The sequence below is a fragment of the Siniperca chuatsi genome, linkage group LG12 (genome assembly GCF_020085105.1).
Source record: "Siniperca chuatsi isolate FFG_IHB_CAS linkage group LG12, ASM2008510v1, whole genome shotgun sequence".
NCBI classification, from domain to species: domain Eukaryota; kingdom Metazoa; phylum Chordata; class Actinopteri; order Centrarchiformes; family Sinipercidae; genus Siniperca; species Siniperca chuatsi.
In genome coordinates, this window is record NC_058053.1 from 21123218 (window position 1) to 21144743 (window position 21526).

General features: G+C 38.9%; 1 protein-coding gene across 7 annotated transcripts; it reads right to left on the reverse strand.

Moving 5' to 3' along the window:
• si:ch211-269e2.1 (cohesin subunit SA-2) lies at positions 1-20803 on the reverse strand. Of its 7 annotated transcripts, none has more exons than XM_044217221.1 (33): positions 20643-20803; positions 20329-20441; positions 20009-20112; positions 19844-19931; positions 18656-18820; positions 18115-18211; positions 17938-18014; positions 17746-17817; positions 15761-15965; positions 14750-14901; positions 14562-14635; positions 14346-14469; positions 14113-14211; positions 13050-13129; positions 12857-12964; positions 12650-12770; positions 12400-12517; positions 11443-11546; positions 10394-10486; positions 10165-10251; positions 9212-9412; positions 8625-8701; positions 8434-8521; positions 8235-8315; positions 7144-7236; positions 6870-7044; positions 4022-4158; positions 3097-3198; positions 2841-2992; positions 2618-2746; positions 2338-2528; positions 1371-1446; positions 1-1259 (listed from the first exon to the last, which is right to left on the reverse strand). In XM_044217221.1, the coding sequence occupies exons 3-33, from the start codon at positions 20047-20049 to the stop codon at positions 1124-1126; spliced, it is 3543 nt and encodes a 1180-aa protein (XP_044073156.1). In that variant the 5' UTR covers positions 20050-20112; positions 20329-20441; positions 20643-20803; the 3' UTR covers positions 1-1123. The 7 variants fall into 7 exon arrangements, with proteins under 7 accessions (XP_044073156.1, XP_044073158.1, XP_044073154.1 ...); XM_044217223.1 differs by having other exon boundaries at positions 20009-20141; XM_044217219.1 differs by lacking the exon at positions 20329-20441.
• Positions 20804-21526: the final 723 nt, after the last annotated feature.

Consider the following 21526-nt stretch of genomic DNA (forward strand, 5'->3'; position numbering starts at 1 on the left):
TTACAGCTTTTGGACTTTTTTATTTAGATTAATTTACAGTAATACATAAGTTGTTTTTGGCAAACACTAACCCAACCATTTCCTATAAGGAGCAATAATAAAGTGGCAGGCAGGACAGTAAAGCAAAATTGTTAATGTAGTTTGAGATAATTAAACAAATCTTGGACCTGAGTGTGATCCAAAAGTAAAATTAAAAGATGGATCATTTAGTGTCACTTGTAACATTCAAGTACAGTATAGAGGTGTATATGGGGAAAAAAACCTTTGCACATACTGATACACTTGGTCTTCAAATGAAACTGGTCTGTGAATAAAATACACTTGAGCTTAGTCTGACATTATTTGAAGAATAAGGCAAATGTTATTCTATATCTTTCTCAATGTTAACAAATCCCATGAAAAGACTCAATTCTTTCCAACCTCCCTGCCCTGTATGTGGCCCCAAGCCCATTGGTTTCTACTGAAAATGTTTCTTTAAAAAAAATAAATAAAAAAAAACTGATCACAGATATTTAGTTTACTTTTTTAGAAATAGGTTCAGTAATTTGATAAAACTGGTCATTGAGTAACATTTGCTAAAAATTACAAGCATTAACAGTGTATTTGTTGGGGACTATTTTCAGCTGCAAATTAATACACATTTGGCGAGCGTGTCAGTATTTACAGCTGCAGGACAGTGAATATAGCACTGAATCAAACTAAACTACAGTGCCCATGTTCTTTGTAATGTAGTAAAATGTCACCTAGCGTAACAGTGTGGCTCATTGATGATGTGTTAATACTTTCTGGGAAACAATTGAGGTTTGTGGCACAGAGGAATAAGATCTATCAGGCCTTGGATACACAAGTGAATTAGTAGGACAAATTCTTGTTGGTTTTGGTCTTTTCATGGGATTTGTTCACAATAAGAAAAATATAGAACATCGCACTTATCCTTTAAAAAAAACTATGTCCTCATACAAAACATAATGTAATGCATTTTCAGCACACCTGGACGCTGGGATGTCTGCGCATCAGAACAGAGAAAGACAGAAAAAAAAGGAAAACGTCTCAAAGTTTGTGATGTCCAGTGAGGTCTTGACGTCCAGACAGAAACACCGAGTCTCCCCAACCTCGCCATTGTTTACAGTTCAACTTCCACAGTGTCATCATCCGCCTCGTTGCCTGTGCTGGGGACAGATCCCTCGATGTTCAGTCTTTTTGCAGGAGGTTCCACGGGGACAGCAAAAGGATCCATATCAGCTGTTTTTTCTTGATGGCTGAGGAGTTGGATGAGTAATTAATATGAGTGAGGTGAAGGACATTTGCTGTATAACTGTTTTATAGAACGAATAAGAATCTGAATGTGAGAAAGGATTCCTGACCCTCACCTTGGACTGAAGCTGGACCTGTGAACTTTACTAACTCTGGAGTCAACAGGGCTGAACGGGCCAGGGGACTTGCTTCCTAAAAACAAAAAAGATACACACATGATGCAGCTGGTACTTGGTGACAACAAAGAGATAAAAATTATGGGTAGTACTTAACATTACAGCTCGGTAATAACGTGGGGTAATAGTTTGATAATAAGGAGGTAATAATTATAAGTAATACCATGTAATTACCTAAGTAAAGATTAAACCAAACAACAAGAGGCATAATGATTACCTGGAAACATTTTTGGTAGTTTCTGTGTAGTAACCCTGACTCAGGGCTGTAAAATGCTAAACTACCTGTTTCTATTTAATTTCATGGTAATATGTTAAACCAAACAAGACGCAAAATGATTACCTGGAAACACTTGTGGTAGTTTAGCATTTTTAACATTTCAGGGTTATTACACAGATACTACCACAAGTGTTTCCAGGTAACAAGGCGCAGCATTTAACATATAATTTGTACAGTATTACCTTGAAACAAAAGGGAATGTTTGAAACATAAGGGAGAATGAATTTCAGCATTATAATATGGTAATTACCAAAAATTTTCATGTGATTTTGACACTATTATGCTGATAGTAGCCTATAATACTGTGAAAACAACCTATATTACCTCATTATTATCAGGTTATCACCATTAAAGTCACCATATTAACATTTTTCAATCCAAATATTGCACTGATATAACCCTTTGTTTTTGGCCTCTTAGTACCCTGTTACATACATTTCTGTCTAATATTACCCAAATATACCCATTGTTAATACCAAGCTATTACCTGGTTATTACTTTGGTAATTACATGGAATTACTTAATTATTACCTCTTTATCAAACTATTACCCCACTATTACCATGTTATTACAGAGCTGTAATGTAAAGGGCTACCATTATGTGCTTGATTTTGTTGTTTAGTGTTGTACCTTCCAGTTTTTGTTTGGAGAAGGGAGAGCGATTGGGCAGGTACGGCTTCCTGTCAGAGCTAACGTAGGACACAGCGTCCTCCCCTTCAGCTACAGCCAATAGGGAAGCACGATAGTAGATAAGCGGCTGCCAGCACTCCTCCCTGAGGTCAATAATGTGCTCTGCAGTGTGCTTCTGCAGGTAGGAGAACCTTCACAGACAAGAACAGACTTTCAGAAAGCCAAGTTCAGGACATTTAAAAACCTGTTTGTAACCCTGCACGTTGTATGCAGCACTTACACTGTTTTCTTGTCTGGTTTGAGCAGTTTGCTGGAGAACTCACTGAGGATGGTCAGGTAGGAGAGGTACGATGGCGTAGGTGTTTCTGGGGTCTGACTAAACTCTTGGAACACAAATTCTATGCCGTTCCTGCACATATTAACATACAAACAACACACACAAAATTTACGCACAAAAAACAGCAAAAAACTAATCCAAGTAATGAGAAACAACTGACGCTGACCTGTGGATCATGACGACACACTCACGAAACTTGACAAGGTCCCCGAAGGTGAGGGCGAACCGCCTGGCGAGCTCTTTGATGCTGGTGAAGGTCTGGACTCTTGACTGAGCCCTACCGCCGCTCTCCTGCTCTCGCTTAAGACGAACAAACAGCTGAGGAAAGTGGAGAAAAAACACATTAGCATCATGCAGCTTGGCGATGCCAGTGTATGTAGCTGAAGCCTATATTTTTTAGGATGTGTATGGAGCAACTATACCTGCTGCAAACAGAGCACCAGTGTACGAGCACTCTCTATCTTATCTATCTGTCTGGTCCTGTACATCGTCTCCTTGATGATATCTCCAAAGTCGTTATAGTACTGGGGACAAAGAGGGAGAAATGAATATGGGACGATCCAGCCAGAGGACATACTAGCATTAAAGGAATAGTATGAGATTTTGGAAAACACGCTTATTCACTTTCTTGCCAAGATTTCGATGAGATCGATACCACTGTCCATTAAATATGAAGCCAGCAGTCGGTTAGCTTAGCTTAGCATAAAGACTAGAAACAGAGGGAAACAGCTAGCCTGGCTCTGTCCAAAGGTAACAAAATCCACCTACCAGCACCTCTAAAGCTCACTAATTAGCATGTTATATCTTGTTTGTTTAATCCATACAAAACCAAAGTGTAAAAACAACAAGTAGCGGTTGTATGGCGGCCTATGTCTTCGCCGGGCGCAGTGACTTTCTGGCGTCGCCCCCAACCAAGAAATAACTCGTCGTAAAAACACAACCTGTCCTTTTTACATTTTGGCTTTTGAGTGTATTAAACAAACGAGATACAGCAAGTTAATTAGTGAGCTTCAATGTGTGTTCAGAAAGAACGCAAGGTGAATTTTAGAGGCTGCACGATTGCATACAGAGTTGATGGAAAGACATTTAGACACTCCCACACACACAGTCGGTGCATCCGTTGCTAGCTAGCGTACAGCTAACATCAGTCTATTGGCTGTTTGGGTCCAGCAGTCAAATTTGCGCCAATGACGCAAGGCGAATTTTGTCTGAACACACTTTTACAGGTGATGGTAGGCTGAGTGGTATGAGAGTGGTATCAGTCTTCTCATCTAACTTTTGGCAGGAAAGCTAATAAGAATATTTCCAAAAAATGTCAAACTATTCCTTTAAGGAGTTAACCTTTACCTTCATGTAGTGCATGAAGACCTCAGCTGCCATGCTCATCTCCAGCACTCCATGTACTATCAGTTTGCAGTAGGCCGCGAGCAGATTTCTTCGTTTGTGCAGGTCCTCCAGCCTCTCCACTTCAGAGTTTTCAGAGACTGAGGGACCCAGATGGAGTTGAAGCATGTGATTGGATGTGAAATGGTCGCGAGCCAGAGAAGTTGAAGGGGGTGAAGTAAGAAGAGTGATTAATCATTAGAAATCATATAACAGAAAGAAAAGAACAAAGCAGAGGCGGGAAAAAGTGTTTTACTTAGTTTCAGGACAATGGCTTTAGCAGGTGGAAATCAAAGATAACATAAGACTAGAGTTATGGTTGTGACACCATGTGGCTTCAATCTTTCACAAGGCTAATAAAATAGTCTCGGAGGTGAGCCAGAGTTGATGGAATTTTCTCACGGAAAGAGATTGCCCTGATTTTATGATTTAACTCAGTACCCTTGCCCTCCGAGTGATCTCTGATCCAGCAGCTAATAGAAAACACTGTCTATATAACAAAACCATTACCAGGCAAATCCAATAAAACAATAGCGTTTTATTACATGTTCAAAAACCAATAATCCTGTATTGTATTTGGTTGAACATTTAAGAGATTCCCACCAGGACAGCTATTGACTTCTCTGGACTATCCCATATTTGGATGCAATATGTCTCTGAAAGTAGAAGCTATTGTAAAGATAATAAAATGTTTTAGTTACAGTCAGCCATGAATGAATTCATAAGTTTAGCATTTCCAACATGTCAATCTTGTTTTTCTCATTTTAGAACAGACGGGAACATACTGCCGTCATCAATTTACATGCTCAATTTTCACTTTGCATAACAAAGTCTAACATCCTTTCATACAAATTAGTCAAGCCAGTTTCAGTCTGAGGATTTTAACAGGGCTTCCTTTGTAATTGAGGGTCAATTGTCAGGTCAGGTTGGAAAGCAGACCCCATTTACAGTCAGCGGGCAGCTCTGCAGTGAGTTATTAAGCCAAATGTGTGGCCATGCATTTAATATCTGCATGTTTTTACCATGGTGAGCTGCCGCACTGAATCAATGCTTCACTCAGAGAACCCAAGGGCCCGAGAAAAGATGCTGTGCTCCGACAGAGTGAGAGTGCCATCTACTGTGTAATACTGCAATGTGTTTCCTCCTGGGTGTCCCACACACTGCCTGGGTACATGTCTGTCAAACACACCACTACGAGGAAGCTGTGTGAGAATGGAAATGTCGCAAATCATGCAGATCGATGCATTTATCTGAACAGTAGTGAAAACAAAATGCAATGTTGTATCATCAACTTGGGGGGGTTCCTCGTGGCTAGTGTTTAAGATGCGTAACATATACAGTAATCGCAGCGTACTTCTAGCCGGGGAGCTTTGCCGTGGTGGACAGTAACAAAGTACATTCATTCAAGTACTGAGGGGTACATGTACTTTACTTGAGTATTTTCACTTTATGCTACTTTATACTTCTGCTCCACTATATTTATTCAACAGCTGGAGTTACTGGTTACATTTCAGACTGAGATTTTACATGAAAAAATATAATAAGCTCATAAAATATAATGTATTGTTAAAAATTAAACCAGTGGTTCCCAAACTTTTTGGCCTTTTGTGGCCCTTTACACAAAGCAGTGTCTTGGGGCCCCCTGTCACGTTTCAGATGTCTATGAGTTATTAGCAGCTCAAACATTCACACAAAGTGACATTCCCCTCTAAACTTCTCACATGGTTTCGATTAAATAAGTTTGATGAAGAGGTCTAATTATCCATTGCTTCACAAAAAAGCTTAGATTAAAGATTAGAGAAAAGTCTAAAAAATGTATACAAATTCGTGTATCAAAACTTTGTTTTCTCTTCTTCCCTACCCCATTAATTTAACAACCCCTCAGATTTATCTTGTGACCCTTTGGAGGGGGCCTGAACCCTAAGTTGGAAACCACTGGACTAAAATACCTTAATTTATATAGTGAAGTAGGAGTTCAAACTAGTGTCACCTCGACCAGCTACGACAATAAATGTCATAAAATAATATATTACTCACAGGAGACATTTTTCTGCATAATGAGTACTTAAGTACAATTTGCTGCTGATACTTTCGCACTTTTACTTAAGTAGGATTTTGAATGCAGCACTTTTACTCACAATAGAGTCATTTTACATTGTTGTATTGTTACTTTTACTTAAGTAAAGATTCTGAGTACTTTTTACACCACTGGACCTTTGTTGCATGTCATTTCCCTTCTCTCTCTCCCCTTGTTTGTCACCTGTCCACTGTAAAAATGAAGGCAAAAATGCCACAAACATTTGTTTTAAAGTATCCTCAATGAAAAAGATTGTTGTAATACTAATTTGTGTCTGAGTTCAGTTACTTCTAAAAATAACATCTACTCCTTTTCCCTCATTGAAAAATCCAGAATCTATGAAAAATATATTATAAAAATATATTTGACAAAAGCTGTCTCCTGCTTGAAACTGAAAACTCTCACACTCACTGTGTGTGCGCTGGAGGTTTCAAGTCTCCACATCACAATTTATGTAAGATGAATACTGGACCACGATTGGTTTCCAAACTATTTGTGATGTCACAAAATCATGCATGTATGTCCAGGTGTTGAAGTCAGATTTAAGGTGAGCACAGACAAACCTCCCTCCTTCAGCAGATGGGTGTGAAAACTTTCTAGTATCAAACTCTGCACACACACATCATTCTGCACAGTGAAGCTCAAACATCCAAGTGAAGGAACAAAAAGCAACACATATTTGCACGTGGGTTGAGTAAGTGAAAAACGATTCATGTAAACAGGCTGAGGTCTCACCACTGCTCTGACTGTCACAGTCTGCTCCAACAAAGATGTTCACACATACAAAGGTCAACAGCGCCCTCTGCAGTTTGGGAGTGGGTGTGTAAAGCAGCGGACCAAAGGAGGTGGGATCCCACACTTGTAGCTGGTAGGAGTGAGCAGTGAGAACGTCACAGACACCCAGAAAAGCCTAATATGAAAAAGGGAGAGGAAGTTAGAAGGGCTAGAAGAAAGAGAAAATGGTGACATTATTGATAAAACATCAGTTTATGCTTCCCGTCTGGCCGACCTGCTGCCGCACACTGTGGTCAGAGTGGGAGAGACAGTGATGACCCCTCTCACAGAAGAGACGCAGCTGGAGTCTCTGGGCCACAGCTTTATCCTAAAACACACAAACACACTGATAAGAGACAAATATTTGCAGGCGGAATGCTGCACTATGTACATTTAGTTAATTTACAAGCTTTCTAAAGGGGAACAGGGAGCCTAAAATTGTGCAGAAATTCTTCAAAATTATATATAATATACATACACATACATTATACTCTAGTTCATTGCTCATCTCATCTGATTGTGTGTCATCTGCGTCACCCATCTTGTTGTTTACTTAACACTTTTTTCATCCATTCTCTATAGGGCTGCAACTAATGATTGTTTTCATAATTCTACTAATCTACTGATTATTTTACTGATTAATCGATTATAGACTATAGAATGCAGTTTGCTCAAAAATGCCCATCAGAAGTTCCCAGAGCCCGTGGTGACATCTTAAAATGTCTTGTTTTGTCCGACCAACAGTCTAAAAACCAAAAGATATTTATTTTACTATAATAGAGGACAAAGAAATTGAAAAAATATTCACATTTAAAAAGCAAATCAAAATAGTTGCTGATTAATTGACAAATCATTTCGACTGGCTGTCTGTATGCTGAAGTTCTGATATGTGGGCTGCTCTACTGGTTGCTTGTAATCACTGGTAGTTAAGACTTTAAGCGTATTCGACAAGTGCGATCACTGTAGGGCTGAGACCACTTATCGATCAATAATGCAGTGCAATCAATCAGAAAAATAATTTCATTTATTCACATGAATGAATCTTCTCTCACAAAACCAAAGCTGTTTTATCTCTTTTCTAGGCATTAACAAATTATATTTATGTTTCCTCAAATAACACAGTTGTACATGGTATCAGTTTTCATTAAATTGCAATTTACAGACCGATATATATATATATATATACATACATACACACACACACACACTATAAATATATTAATATTTTGGGCATTTATACAAATTTCTTATTGTCCTATTTCTAAATCTTTATACTAGTTAAAAGCATCAGCTTAACACCTGAAAAGTAAAGCAGATGTAACTCACTCTGGAGGTTAGAGTTTCACTACTTGTGTTGAGAGACCAGAGCATGGAGTAACACAGGCACTGCAGCACTTCCAGCAGCACCTTCAGACAAAAAAAAAATGCAGACAAGAGAACCAGACTGAGGATAAATAAGTAAAAAAAAAACAAAACAAAAAAACTTGATTTTAAAGAAGCTAAATTATCAGGGCAGTGCTGGTACCTCAGGCGGTGCTCCTCCCTGGCTGCTCTCTACTGACAGGATAGGAGACAACAGCTCAAATAGGTTCCACCGTAGGAGGTCATGACAGCTAACAAAATGTGAAGAGAAACAGATCTGTACAGCCAATAAATACACATCACTGGCAGAATATTTTTGGCTAAACTTTATTGTGAATGGCTCTCAAATCTTACTTGTGGAAAGCTCTGAGTTTCTTCAGTGTGGCTAAAATGTCTCCAGTTTTCTCCTCGTCAGCAGAGAAACTGTCCCCCTACAACAGAGAAATAGTAAATAATAAGTCATCTTGGCTTCTGACCTCTTAGAATAAAGTAATGTCTACTAGTGAGCCCTCATCACAGGTTATGGCCTAAAGTGTGGACATCAGTTGTGAGCAGTTCAACCAAAGAGTGACTTTTCTTCTCTGACTGTTTAATTTGAAAGATTTTTAGAGGCCTGAAGAGGTGAAAGTATGCAGTATTTCATACATAAAAAAGCAAGAACAACAAAAAATAGAGAAAATTCTGAAACATGTACATTATTTTGTGTAGTAGAAGTATCTGGTGACCCCTCAATTTTTTCTTGGTATCCTTTAGGGGTACCTGACCCTTAGGTTGGGAAACGCTGCTCTGTGTTATTAGGCTCATTTGCAAATTTATACTGTATGTCACAGAGAAGAGTGTTTATTTAAATGCCCTGGACATCTACATTTGTCACTTTTTCAGAATGAACAACATAGAGAAAAAAAAAAAATTCCCCAGGTGCATCAACATACTCCCCTCACCGTGAGTGAGTCCCCCAGCAGTGCTGTCAGTCGGTCCACCCAACGCTGGACCAGAGAGTCTCTGGCAGCTAGGACCATGGAGCACCAGGCCGTCTCCTCCCCACACAGACTGAGGTAGGTGCAGGCTGCAGCCTCCAGAACAGCAGGGCCCGAGTGGCGGTCCAGAACAGCTCCCACCACTGCCATCAGGCCGGATATTGACTGAGGGAGAGGACGAGGACAACGCAGACTAGTTTCAAAATTTGTGGACGGTGACAATTTTGTGGCCATAGCCAACAGCTATTAAGGCAAATAAAGACAATCTACACTATCGTGACAGTGTTAAAATAATTAGTTTATTGAGCAATTAGTTGATGACATTTAATTAACTAAATCACTTAATTCATTTTGTGTAATTTATTCATTAAAAATACCAAATGTGCTCGTTACAGGCACTCAGATGTGAGTATTTGCTGCTTCTCTCTGGTTTATGTCATTAGAAATTGAAAATCTTTATTTTTTGCACTTAACAAAATAAACAACTTCAAGACGTCACATTTGGTAATTATTGTTTTTCAGCATTTTACAGACTACACGATGAATAATCTAATGAAAATATAATTAGTAGATAAATCAATAAAACAACAAAAACAAAAAAAAACTGCCCTAGTTAGAGAAGTTGGGATACTTTCTCTGTCCAACTTTGGGATTTTAGCTCAAATTAGTGTCCTTTCACCATTAATACATCTATAATTAACTATTAAATGTAACTAATCATATCGATAATAGTGGCTTCTCAATTAAAGTGTCAGATTTAAGTTTTAGTTCATGGCTCCAGCACTTTGGTTAAACACTACAATGTTAATAGTGACAACAAAATTATGATGAAGATGAAGGAACTGTGTCATCCCATTCATGTTTCATTTAATTCTTCATGATATTGTTTGTGCAAGTTGAAAGGCTGAGCTGCAGACCTGTGTGTTTTCAGCCTCAGGACACTCAGGGAGGAAATACTGAGGAATCTTCATCAGGGAGGCAACAACGTCACAACTACTTGAAAACTGCACAAACAACAACATCATCAAAGAATAGATATTAGCATAAAGGAATGCCCAGAATCTAATTGTGCAGCACTGAATCTGAATGCTCTTAATACAGAATCAAACTGACTCATATATTGACAATTATGTGGGGAATAAATACCTTGGACAGTAACTTAGGAAGCACCACAAGGAGATGTTCAGTGAGCTTAGTACAGTCATCAGTCTGAATCTTCTTTTCCCTGGCACTCATCACCTGAAACATTAAGACACACATTTATTAAAATATAACTCAATATATGCATGTTTCAGTCTATCAGAAAGTCATGTGTCACCAGAACTGTCTTATAAACACTGGTGCAATGTAACTAAGTACATTTACTCAAGTGCTTAAGTAGAATTTTGGGATACTTACTTACTTGAGTTTTTCTATTTTATGCTACTTTATACTTCTACTCCACTACATTTCAGAGGCATATATTGCACTTTTTACACCACTACATTTACTTAACAGCTTTAGTTACTAGTTACTTTTCAGATTAAGATTTTACATTTAAAAAACATATGATAAGCTTATAAAATACAATAAACTGTTAAAGATTAAACCAGCAGTTTCCAATCGTTTTGGTTTGTGACCATGAGCTGTAAGCAGTTCCAAAGAAGAGACATTTCTCAGATGGTTTCATTTAAATAACAGTTTGAGCCTCAAAAAAAGGTAAATGTATCCAATGTTTCACAAAAAAGCAAATATTTGAGAAAAGTCCAAAATAATAAATACAAAGTTGGGTAGCAGAACTCTTTTCTTCTTTACTACACCATAAATAATCTCAAGACCCGTCAGATTTATCTGGTGACCCTTTGGGGGGGGCGAGCACTAGGTTGGGAGCCACTGGATGAAACTACCTAACTGTATATAAAAGTAGTTAAAACTAGCTACACCTCGACCAGCTACAACTGTAAAATGCTGCTTAGGCAATGATGCATTAGTATTAACAACCTAATAATAAATTCTATAATAATATATCAGTCACAGAGGCCATTTGTCTGAGGAACGAGTACTTGATACTTTTACATACATTTAGCTAATAATACTTTTATTTATGATTTTGAATTCAGGACTTTCACTTGTAGTGGAGTATTTTTACATTGTTGTATTCGTACTTTTAAGTAAAAAGATCTTAATACTTCCTCCACCCCTGGCTCATCACTGACCTTCTTTGCTCCACTTCTTCCTGCCAGCGCTGGTCCCTCTGAGGCCTGACGCACCGACGCTACCAGGATCTCCACAAGCACAGCTTGTTCTGCCTGAGTGAGACCTGCACACACACACACACACACACACACACACACAGGACATTACACTGTCTTACATTCATGTCCTAGAGAATTACCCTAACCCTAAACACACACACAAGATGATGACTACTGTAGACTTAATGCATGTGACATAATCTCCCTTAGAGATGAATTGAGAATTTACTTCACAAAATAAAGAAAAAGATGAAATACATTTTGTTTACATTTAAAAAGAGAAAATGTTTTTTAAAAATTAAAAAAATTAATTAAAATAAACATAATTTATGAATGAAGTTAGACCAAGCTCTGCATCCCTTTAAAAGATTACAATTAAACTGAAATTTTAAAAAAAAATGCAAAATCTGTAATACAAATAATGTCATACTGCTTTGGCTTATAGAAGCTCTTAAAACTTACATGGAGACAAAACAAGCACAAAATGTATTCTTCTGGGGGGAAAAAATTAAAAAGCCTTTATTACCTCAGTCTATTGCATATTCCCTAAAACACTGATGTTTTTAAGCATCCAAGAGACAAGAATACAACATTTAGATGATATGCCTTCGTGTCACACACTATATGGCTGCCTCTCTTAGTGGAGGTCAGCATATAAGGTGTTGGCTGCCGAAGACATTTTTCTTTAAATGGTGGCTTGCTATGGTGTTTTCCACAAAAATAATATTCACAAAAATGCTTTAGTCATCAATAAACACTAGATCTAAAGAAATCCTTCTGGATGACCAAATTCATCCGTAATACAAGAGAAACGATTTCAATCAAATCAACAAGTTATTTGTCAAACTAATCCTTTGGTGGTCTAAGAATGTTAAGGACACTTCACTACACACACACACACACACACATCACAGTTACCTGGACTGTGTGAGGAAGGGTCCTGCAGCAGTATAGATGTGAGTGTGGGCCAGTCCTTCAGCAGGGCTCCACCACAGTCCCACAGACTGTCCACTAGGTACACCACATGCTTGTGCAGCTGAAAGCGTATGCAGACAGACGTGTTAGTGCGTCCATGACGAGGAAGACGACACACAGCATCATGATCTGGATTTAAAGTTTTATTCGCTAAAACAGGAGCCTTGAATTGAAACAGCCTGTGTATTTTCACCTCAGACTCCTGGTAGAACTGCAGCAGAGCCTTCAGTCTGGCAAATGTTTGTTGTTTATGAGCCTCATCCTCATTTATTTCATCCTGAGTATCAGATGCAGGGGCTACAGTGTTGAGAAGCCTGACAGAGACCAACAATATACAGGCAAACACTAATTAACTGTTTGTTTGTTTTGTTTGTTTTTTAAGTGATGGAGGTCAACGTACCTTGAGAAGAGCAGCTCCCCTGCAGTGGCCGCAAGCGGGCGCTGTGATGAGAAAACAAACTGGAGGAGCTGCTTGTAGTCCTCTGGACTGAGCACATCATCAGATGTTCTGGGGAGTCAGAAGTAGTTTGATGTAGGAAAACATTAAGGACGATTGGAAAATGATAAGAACAACAAACAGGCTGGTGACTCACTTGGAGATAAGAAGCAGTAGTTTCATGGTCTGCACTGCCACTTCATTGTCCTTATCCAGGGTCATGGAGATCATCCGGTCCTGGAGCACATAGAGTAAACATCATGCATGAGTTCAAACACTTATACAAACATGTCTGTCTAAATGTGCATTAATCATATTTTGCATAGAAAGATTGACTCAACTCTGGAACGTGAAAAACACAGACTTATCACTAAATTCTGCATCTCTACAGAGCTTTTTAGCCTGTTTAAGCTCATTGTTTAGGTAAATGTATTGTTTTGGTTCAGTATCGCCACTCTCATCAACCTCATTTCCAGCAGCAAAAGATTTTGATGTTTTTAGCAACTTGGGGGCAGCGGAAACAAGTTGTGAACACACTGACATATCATCACTTTTTACGTTGATATGGCAAACTTAAACAGTTGCTTATTTACACAACCAGAAGTTACAGAGCAGCATTATCATTTATTTGGAGTCGTGTTTCTGTCCAATATTCACTCTCTTTTAGCTCTGTCACCAACTGCAATGCTGCATTATATTCACCAGCTATAGTCTAACTGTGTCTGTCTGCTGTTTGGTGCTGAGCAGGTAGTGTGCAGTGGCTTTTTAGAGCCTTTTCACTGAAAACAGCTGCCTGCTGTGGCTGAAGATGACACTATGAGAGCGGTGAGAGTGAACCAAAAACAGTAAAGTTGTGGGCTTTAAAACCAAAACAATGAGCTGAAACTCACTATAAAGCTCTGTAAAACAGAGGGGAGCTGCAGATTCATCACTACGAGCGACGAGCAATTTGATACACTGTTAATAAAAATATCTTATATCCACTTTAAGAAAGTTAAAGGAGACCAAAGCGTAAATAGAGAGTAGAGAGTAAATATCTGTCAGGTGGCCAGAGACACAACTCCAAATGAGCTACTGTTGCTCTGTGGCTGCTGCATGTATGTATGAACAGGACATTTATTCTAACATTCACCATACGACTATTGATATTTGATGTTTTTATGTTTTCCTGCCCCTAGTGGCCATAGTCCATTGATGCAGCTTTCAGCAGAATTGTTTACCTTGAAGCGGCTGGTGAACAGGTCCAGTTTAGGGAGGAGCAGAGGATCTCCATACAAATCCTGTAGACCTAACACACACTTGAGACGCACATCTGGTATCTGAAAGATGATATGCATGTCAGTGCAGAGACAGTTTGTATGTACAGTATCTAGCTTGTTCTCAATTTTATCTTATTGATCATTTTTGTGTTATATCTCACACTACGCTACATTATATGTTTGCTGTTGTTTACCTTGTCGTGCATCATCCAGCCCATGTATTTGAGGTAGCTATCGGTGAGAAATGCAGAACTGTAGAGCTTCATCCACAAACCCAACTCCTCCATACAGATAGAGCGGATTTCTGGAAGCACGTCGCTGCACAGGTACACACACAAAATCAGCTCCACACTACATTAGAAAATACTTGGAAGCTATGCTGAAACCTACAATGTCAAAGAAATACTTACCGATATCTTTTTAGAAAAACTCCTTTGAAGATGATGTCCATCATGCTCTCTATCTCCGCCCTCTTCTCCTGCAGCTTGAAGAGCATGAGGAAAGGCATACAGAGTCAGACATGACTTACTCACATAGAGCAAAGATAAAAATCCTCTTAAACTTCCTCTCTACACAGCTAAAGTGACACTGGTCTTACCTCTGTGATCTTCTTCTGTATTCTCTCCAGTTGCAGTGTGCTTTTCTGTCTCATCGTCTTTGTCTTCTGCACCTCAAACAGTTTCTGACTGTTTTCAATGCCGACGCTCAGGCTCAGAGCCACGGCCACCAGAGAGCTCAGCAGCTTCACCGCTTATCAGGGACGTCAAGATCAAAAACAAAAAAAGTACAGATTAGTTTATGGAATGTGTTTATCAGTGGTGGAAAGTAATTAAGTACATTTGTTCAAGTACTGTACTTAAGTACAATTGAGGTACTTGTGCTTGAGTGTTTACACTTTATACTTCTACTCCACTACATTTCAGTGAGAAATATTGTATTTTTTACTCCACTGCATCTATCTGACAGCTTTAGTTACTAGTTACTTTTCAGATTAAGATTTTACATACAAAATAAATGATAAGCTTTTAAAATAATAAAACAGTCAACTTTTTTTTTACTCTTTTTTAAATATTAAACCAGTGGTTTGCTTGTGACTGCTCATATAACAAGTAGTGTCTTGTCACGTTTCAGAAGTCTATGAGTTGTTAGTTTCACCCAAGAGACATTTCCCCTCTAAGCTTCTCAGATGGTTTCAATAAATGTTCAAACTATCAAATATTTTACAAAAGTCTAAAAACAGATTTCAGTATTTTTCTTCTTTCCTCTCCCATTAATCATCTCAGGAACCATTGGACTAAACTAGTTAACTGTATATAAAGTAGTTAAAATCAGTTGTGTGTGTATATATATAAGCCACAAGGGCCGTTTACTTCCCATTACTTTTGATACTTTTAGCTTTTTAACTGATACATTTAGCTAATAATACTTCTGTACTTTCACTTGAAGGACTTACTTGTAATGGAGTATTTTTAGACTGTTGTACTGGTACTTTTACCTAGCACTTTTTACATAGTAAAGGATTTGAATACGTCTTCCACCACTGGTGTTTCTGTATCTGTGTGTGTGTGTGTGTGTGTGTGTGTGTGTGTGTGTGTTTACTATTCCTTACCTGCTAGCGTGCAGGTGTGTCTGAAAGCCCGTACATATGAGTTTGACAGCTCGGTGAGCAGGGAGATGAGGGTGTTCATCAGGTAACTGTCAAATATGACACTGTGCTGACACTGAGCCACCAGCACCGACACAAAGTCACAGAACTCAGAGTGGAACCAGCGGCCGTACGGTCCAGATTGTATCAGAGGATATTCCACACTATCCTACAGTGGAGAGGGGGGAGGGAGAAGAAGAAAAAGGGCAGCAATGACTGGAAGGTTAAGAAGCGAGTCACTTGCAGGCTGAATTATTTGGCATCTTTACTTTCCTGATGTGAAGGAGTATGTTGGGACGGGGCATAACACCATGAGGAATCACTCAGGAGTTTAAACCAATTGGATACCAGTTCAGTTAGAAGGGAAATAGAAAGAAGTTGGTCATCTATCTTCAAAGGTCAAGGGAGAATTTCTCTCCATATCCAGTACTGAACAGGGGAGAGAAATTGTGTTCCTTCAGTGCTACGGCGTACACAGTAAAGAAATAAACAGACACAGGCACAAAAGACAGTAAAATACAGTAGTATTAAGTAGTATAAACTCATGGTTCTATAACGTTGCATCTGCGATCCGGTTTTGTTCCGTCCTCCAAGCGGCTTCGTACCCCACCGGGAGTGTTTCAGGAGCAGAGCGGTTTACCTGCCTGACATTGTTAACTTGTTGATTTGGTCATTTTTCCTTGACTTTTGTGCTTCTACCGTGGGTAAGTAGGCTGCATAGTTAAATGTTTTCTCTTTTTGTCTGTTTTAGTTGTGTTTTTTGTTGATGTACGACCAGGAGTCTGCACAGGGTGTTTTATTTTGAAAATTGACCGGATTCTCTATGCCGTTTCTGTGTCTGACTTCCTGCCCGGTTCATCTGCTCTGTGCAGCTTGATGCGGCTTCCATCAAAAATAGACTCGCTGTGTATTCACCGCAGAGCAGAGCGGAGAGACACTTCTGGGACTCGCTGCCTTCATTTGGCTATACAATATCGCCCACCGCTGGATTTGTAATCAACTGCAATAAAGTTGAGCTTCTGTGCTTTGATTACTCGCTATGAAACAACTTTACCCTCTTCCATTTTATAATGTCTATTCATACTTCTGCAGTTATTTTGGTGAAAGTAATGCAAAGGTAGTGTAATCAGTAACGCATTACTCTACACATACAGTAATATTGTAAAGTAACTTATTACTATCAAATAAAAGTAACTACTAATATGTAATATATTACATTTTGAAAGTAACTTGCCCAACACTGGTCATCAACATACTGTTCCTGTGTTAAACTTGTGTAAGTTTAACCTCATAACTGCTCCAGTGGAATTGCTCAATAACTCAGATGACTGAACAGCTTCCAGGTGTGAATGAGATTAACTGAGACACATACTGTATGTAAAATAAGGCGTTGCTGCAAAACAGGATTCACGCTCCATGAAGCAACCCTGCATAAATAAAAAGTTATCACTCCCAGTTTGCTACTGCCATTTTACTGTCACTGAGGGTCTGAATTCAAAGAATAAAATGTATGGCAGCCCAAATAAAATTCCCAACAGAATGAAAAATTCCTAGCACGTAGACTACTTTCTGCTCCCACAATGCAATACTACGCTTTTGCTCTAGAGACATATAAATTACAGTTATTTGACACTACACCTACCAAAAAAAAATGATGAATCAAGAGTGTCACTATTAAGTGCCCTAATGAGTATTTATTATGAAGGGAATAGAAAATATGTGAATGATTTGGAGAAATTTTAGACAGGTAAATTTAGTGCAAATATAAGAGTTATTAGAATAATTTGTATTGAATATAATAATGCAAATAACTCATAGGTTGATCACTGATATCAACCAGAAATTGTGGTGCAAAAAGGTGGCTTTATAATTACTAAGACCCTCTAAAAACAGGACATGAAAGATGTAAATGTTAGGACAAATCCATTAAGCAGGGAGGTACTACTGACTGTATCCATGGGCCATGTGACTGTGAGGATCCATGGAAAGGCCAGAAACTTCTTATACTGCAGACCAGCAACCTGAAACACACACACACAGTCATACATACACACAGTCATACATACAGTTTCAGTTCAAAGTGTTAAAACCGACGTAACACAGAAAGACACAGGAAGAAACAAAGACTGGAGACCTCTTACCTCATCCAGCTCCTCGACCATCTTACTCATGACCTCACTGTCCTCTTTGCTCTGACACATCTCCGCTGTGACCACACCTGGGGAAGACAAGGAGGGAAACATAGACTTGATTCTGTGTATTCTATGTTTGTGTGTGTGTGTGTGTGTGTGTGTGTGTGGGGTGTGGTGTCTGCTTGCCTTTGCACCCAGAGCATTGGATGAAGAAGCTGATGAGATCGAGGAGAGAAGAGTCTCTGTCCGTCACATAAGCCTCAATCCAGTCATCAATCACCGCCTGCTCAGAAATCAAAGAGTCCATTAGTATTTACTGTATATTAATATTTTGATGATGAGACTTATCCTGGCTCATGTCTGAGGCTGGACATATCGCCTTTCCATGCCAAAATATACCAGATAATATCTTATTATCTGTTAGTATATTCAAGTGTTTTTATAATCAGGATATGGGCTCATTCTTGTTGTAAATGTTGTTTGCATGCAACTGCTCATTGGCTGAATATATACCCTGAGTATAACTGGAATATTAATGTGCATATAAACGTACCAACAGAATGATCAAGCGCTACTCTTGTATTATAAATCAAAGGTGAACTGTTTTCTGTGCACGTCTCTCACACTACTTCTGAGAAAAACAAAAACTTTGTCTTATTTTATGTCATTTGAAAGTCAATCTAGAGAAGAAACAAATATATCACAGTTGAAGGTTAGCTAGTCTTACCTGCATGGCACTCCTGCCCATGGTGACCACCTCGAACAGGGTGACGGCCTCCACATGCCTCCGTTTACCGTGGCTGCCTCCTGCTCTGCTAACACTGCTGCGGCTGGCTTTGGCACTTTTGCACTTGACATTCTCGGAGCCCTTGTGTGCTCTTTTCCGTCGTCTCTGTGGGTTTTGAAAATGTGACAGAGAATATACAGTAGGTACAAGTAATGATTTAAATTCACATACAAATGAGTTTACACCAGTGTGCTGCATCCTAAACAGGCCAAATACAAATGTCTGAATGACAAACTCCTCTGTGTGTTAGCAGTGAAGTACCTTGATGATCAAGATGCAAATTCAAGAGTCAGTCAAGCGCCAGACACTTCACTCCTCCACCTGGGCGCTAACGAGCTTCACCATTGGTGAAATAGCTTTCACCACATGATAAAATTAACAATATTGATTAATGTGAAAACATCTAGGGATGCAACTAACGATTATTTTCATGAATTAATTACTCTGCCAACTATTTTCACAATTACTCAAATAAGCGTTTTGTCTGTAAAATGTATGAAAATAGTGAAGAAAGCTCAGAATAATTTCCCAGAGCCCAAGGTGACGTCCAACACCTAAAGATATTCAGCTTACTATCATATATGACAAAGAAAAGCAGCAAATCCTCACATTCTGCATTTTTGCTTGAAAATTGACTGAAATTATTAATCAATTATCAAAATAGTTGTCAAATATGTTTTTTTTACAGATTGGCTAATCAACTAATCAATTAATCAACTAAATGCATCAGCTCTTAAAATATCCAATCAACCCATCTCAAGACATCTTGACTTGAAAAGCACAGTTGTTGCTAATAACATCAACGATGGCTCCGATCCATTCAGTGAGCCGCGACAGTGAGTCAGCATGCGCAATAGCAGGACCCTGAAACTGAAGCAGCTAAATGGAATTCAGCCATCTTTACTTTTATTATTCACACCTGTGCTTTTCATACTGTGACATGCCAAAATGTCTTCTGTGAAAAAGGCAAATGGTGATAATAAAATATACAGTATCACCAAGAAGGCATCACAGTAAAACGTGTGCTTTACTTGATGTTTCCTTGTATCATCACACTGCTCTTCTACTACTCTAGACCTTTTCTGGAGGAAACCCTGCGTGCTAAGTGATCAATAGAAAAACACCTACCACACTTTTTTGTCTGTTCTCATTCCCTGACTCATCCTCTGAATGATTGACAGCTGCAGAGGAGTTTGCCTCATCATGAGAGTTCTTACTGGGAAGTCAAAAACATAAAATTTAGATTACATGAATAGAAAAAAAAAATTTGCACTCAAGGACACACGCTCTTACTTCTGCCTGGACGCAGCTGTAGCTGTGGGCTCAGGTATCATCGCCTCCTCCTCAGATCTTTACACGGGGCTCAGGTGTGTGTGTGTGTGTGTGTCTCTCTGCATCTGGAAATACAGTATGATCCGTGTTTGGTCTGAGAAGTAGGGTTTAAAAAACAGAAGATATTTCAGACAGTATGTGCAACCAAAATTAAGGACTCTTGATCGATAATAACTCCACAGAGAGAGGAGGTTGCCATAATCGTGAATTTCTGGCCACTAACTCAAGTGAGAAGAGGGTTGCAGGTTGCTACTGTGGCTTAATCCTTGCATGAAAATGACCTTTGCATGCCCCCCTCCACAGGGAGCAGCTGTAGAGACTTAAAGGGTTGCTCAAGGACACTCCGGCAGAGTAGATGCTTTTGGCCCCATGAGGCTTGAAGGTGTAGAGACAACTGAAAGACAACAGTCTGCTATCATGCGACTGTGTTAGCTAACACATATTTTTCTAAAAAATAAATAAATAAATAAACAAATAAAAATATCAGTAACAATATCCTGAAGTAGACCTGTGGTGCGTTAAATGAAACAAAGATTAAAACTGACTGGCAGGTACAGACAGACAGCTCAACCGCTCCTAAACTTTACAAACTTACCCTCTGTACATTGATACATCCTTCCTTGGCGTTCATTGATGAATGATTTTAAATCCGAAGGCTGTCAGATTAATAAAACTCAAATATTTAGCACGAATATCTTCCTTCTTTTCCCTCAGCTCTCATAGTCAAGTTGCCGGACAGCCTAACTGATCCTGATTGGCTGACGAACCAAAACAAACTTATGTGGTTGGTTATTCCAAAACGTCACTCTCACGTTTGTCCCGCCCCTGGCGGCTGTGACAGACAGACGCCGTCCGGTGCTGTTCTGCATACCACAGCAACAACTGTAGGAAGAGACGCTTCAGACGCATGAGGCATGAACTAGTCGATATGAAACATTACAAAGTATCGCTTTTATACAGCACCAATAATCAGCAATACAGCTCACCGTATTGTATCCTTAATGCTGTTAGTTTGGTGTATCTCTCGTGTATTTTAATTAGCCAGGCCAGTGGTTGTTAATTCAGAAGGGAGCTGTAGTGGTATTTTCTGATTTAACGTTTTGCATGAATTGAACAGCAGGAGGCGCCATTTACTCAAGCAAGGCTGAGTCCAGTGTTGGAGGAAGTATTCAAATCCTAAAAAGTAGTATATGTAGAAATACTGCACTGTAAAAAAAAAAAATAAATAAATCTAGTACTTTACCCATTCAGTATTTATTACTTTGTACTATTTATATTTGTTTTGCAATCTACAGAACACTTTAGATTATATTAGATTAGATTAAACTTTATTGTCATTGCACAGACTTCAAGTGCTGAGACAACAAAATGCTGTTTAGCATCTAACCAGAAGTGCAAAATGCAGTAAAGTGCAGAGTATGTACATATGTATAGTGATAATAAATAGAATAAACAGTAGGGTGAGTTAAGAATACATTA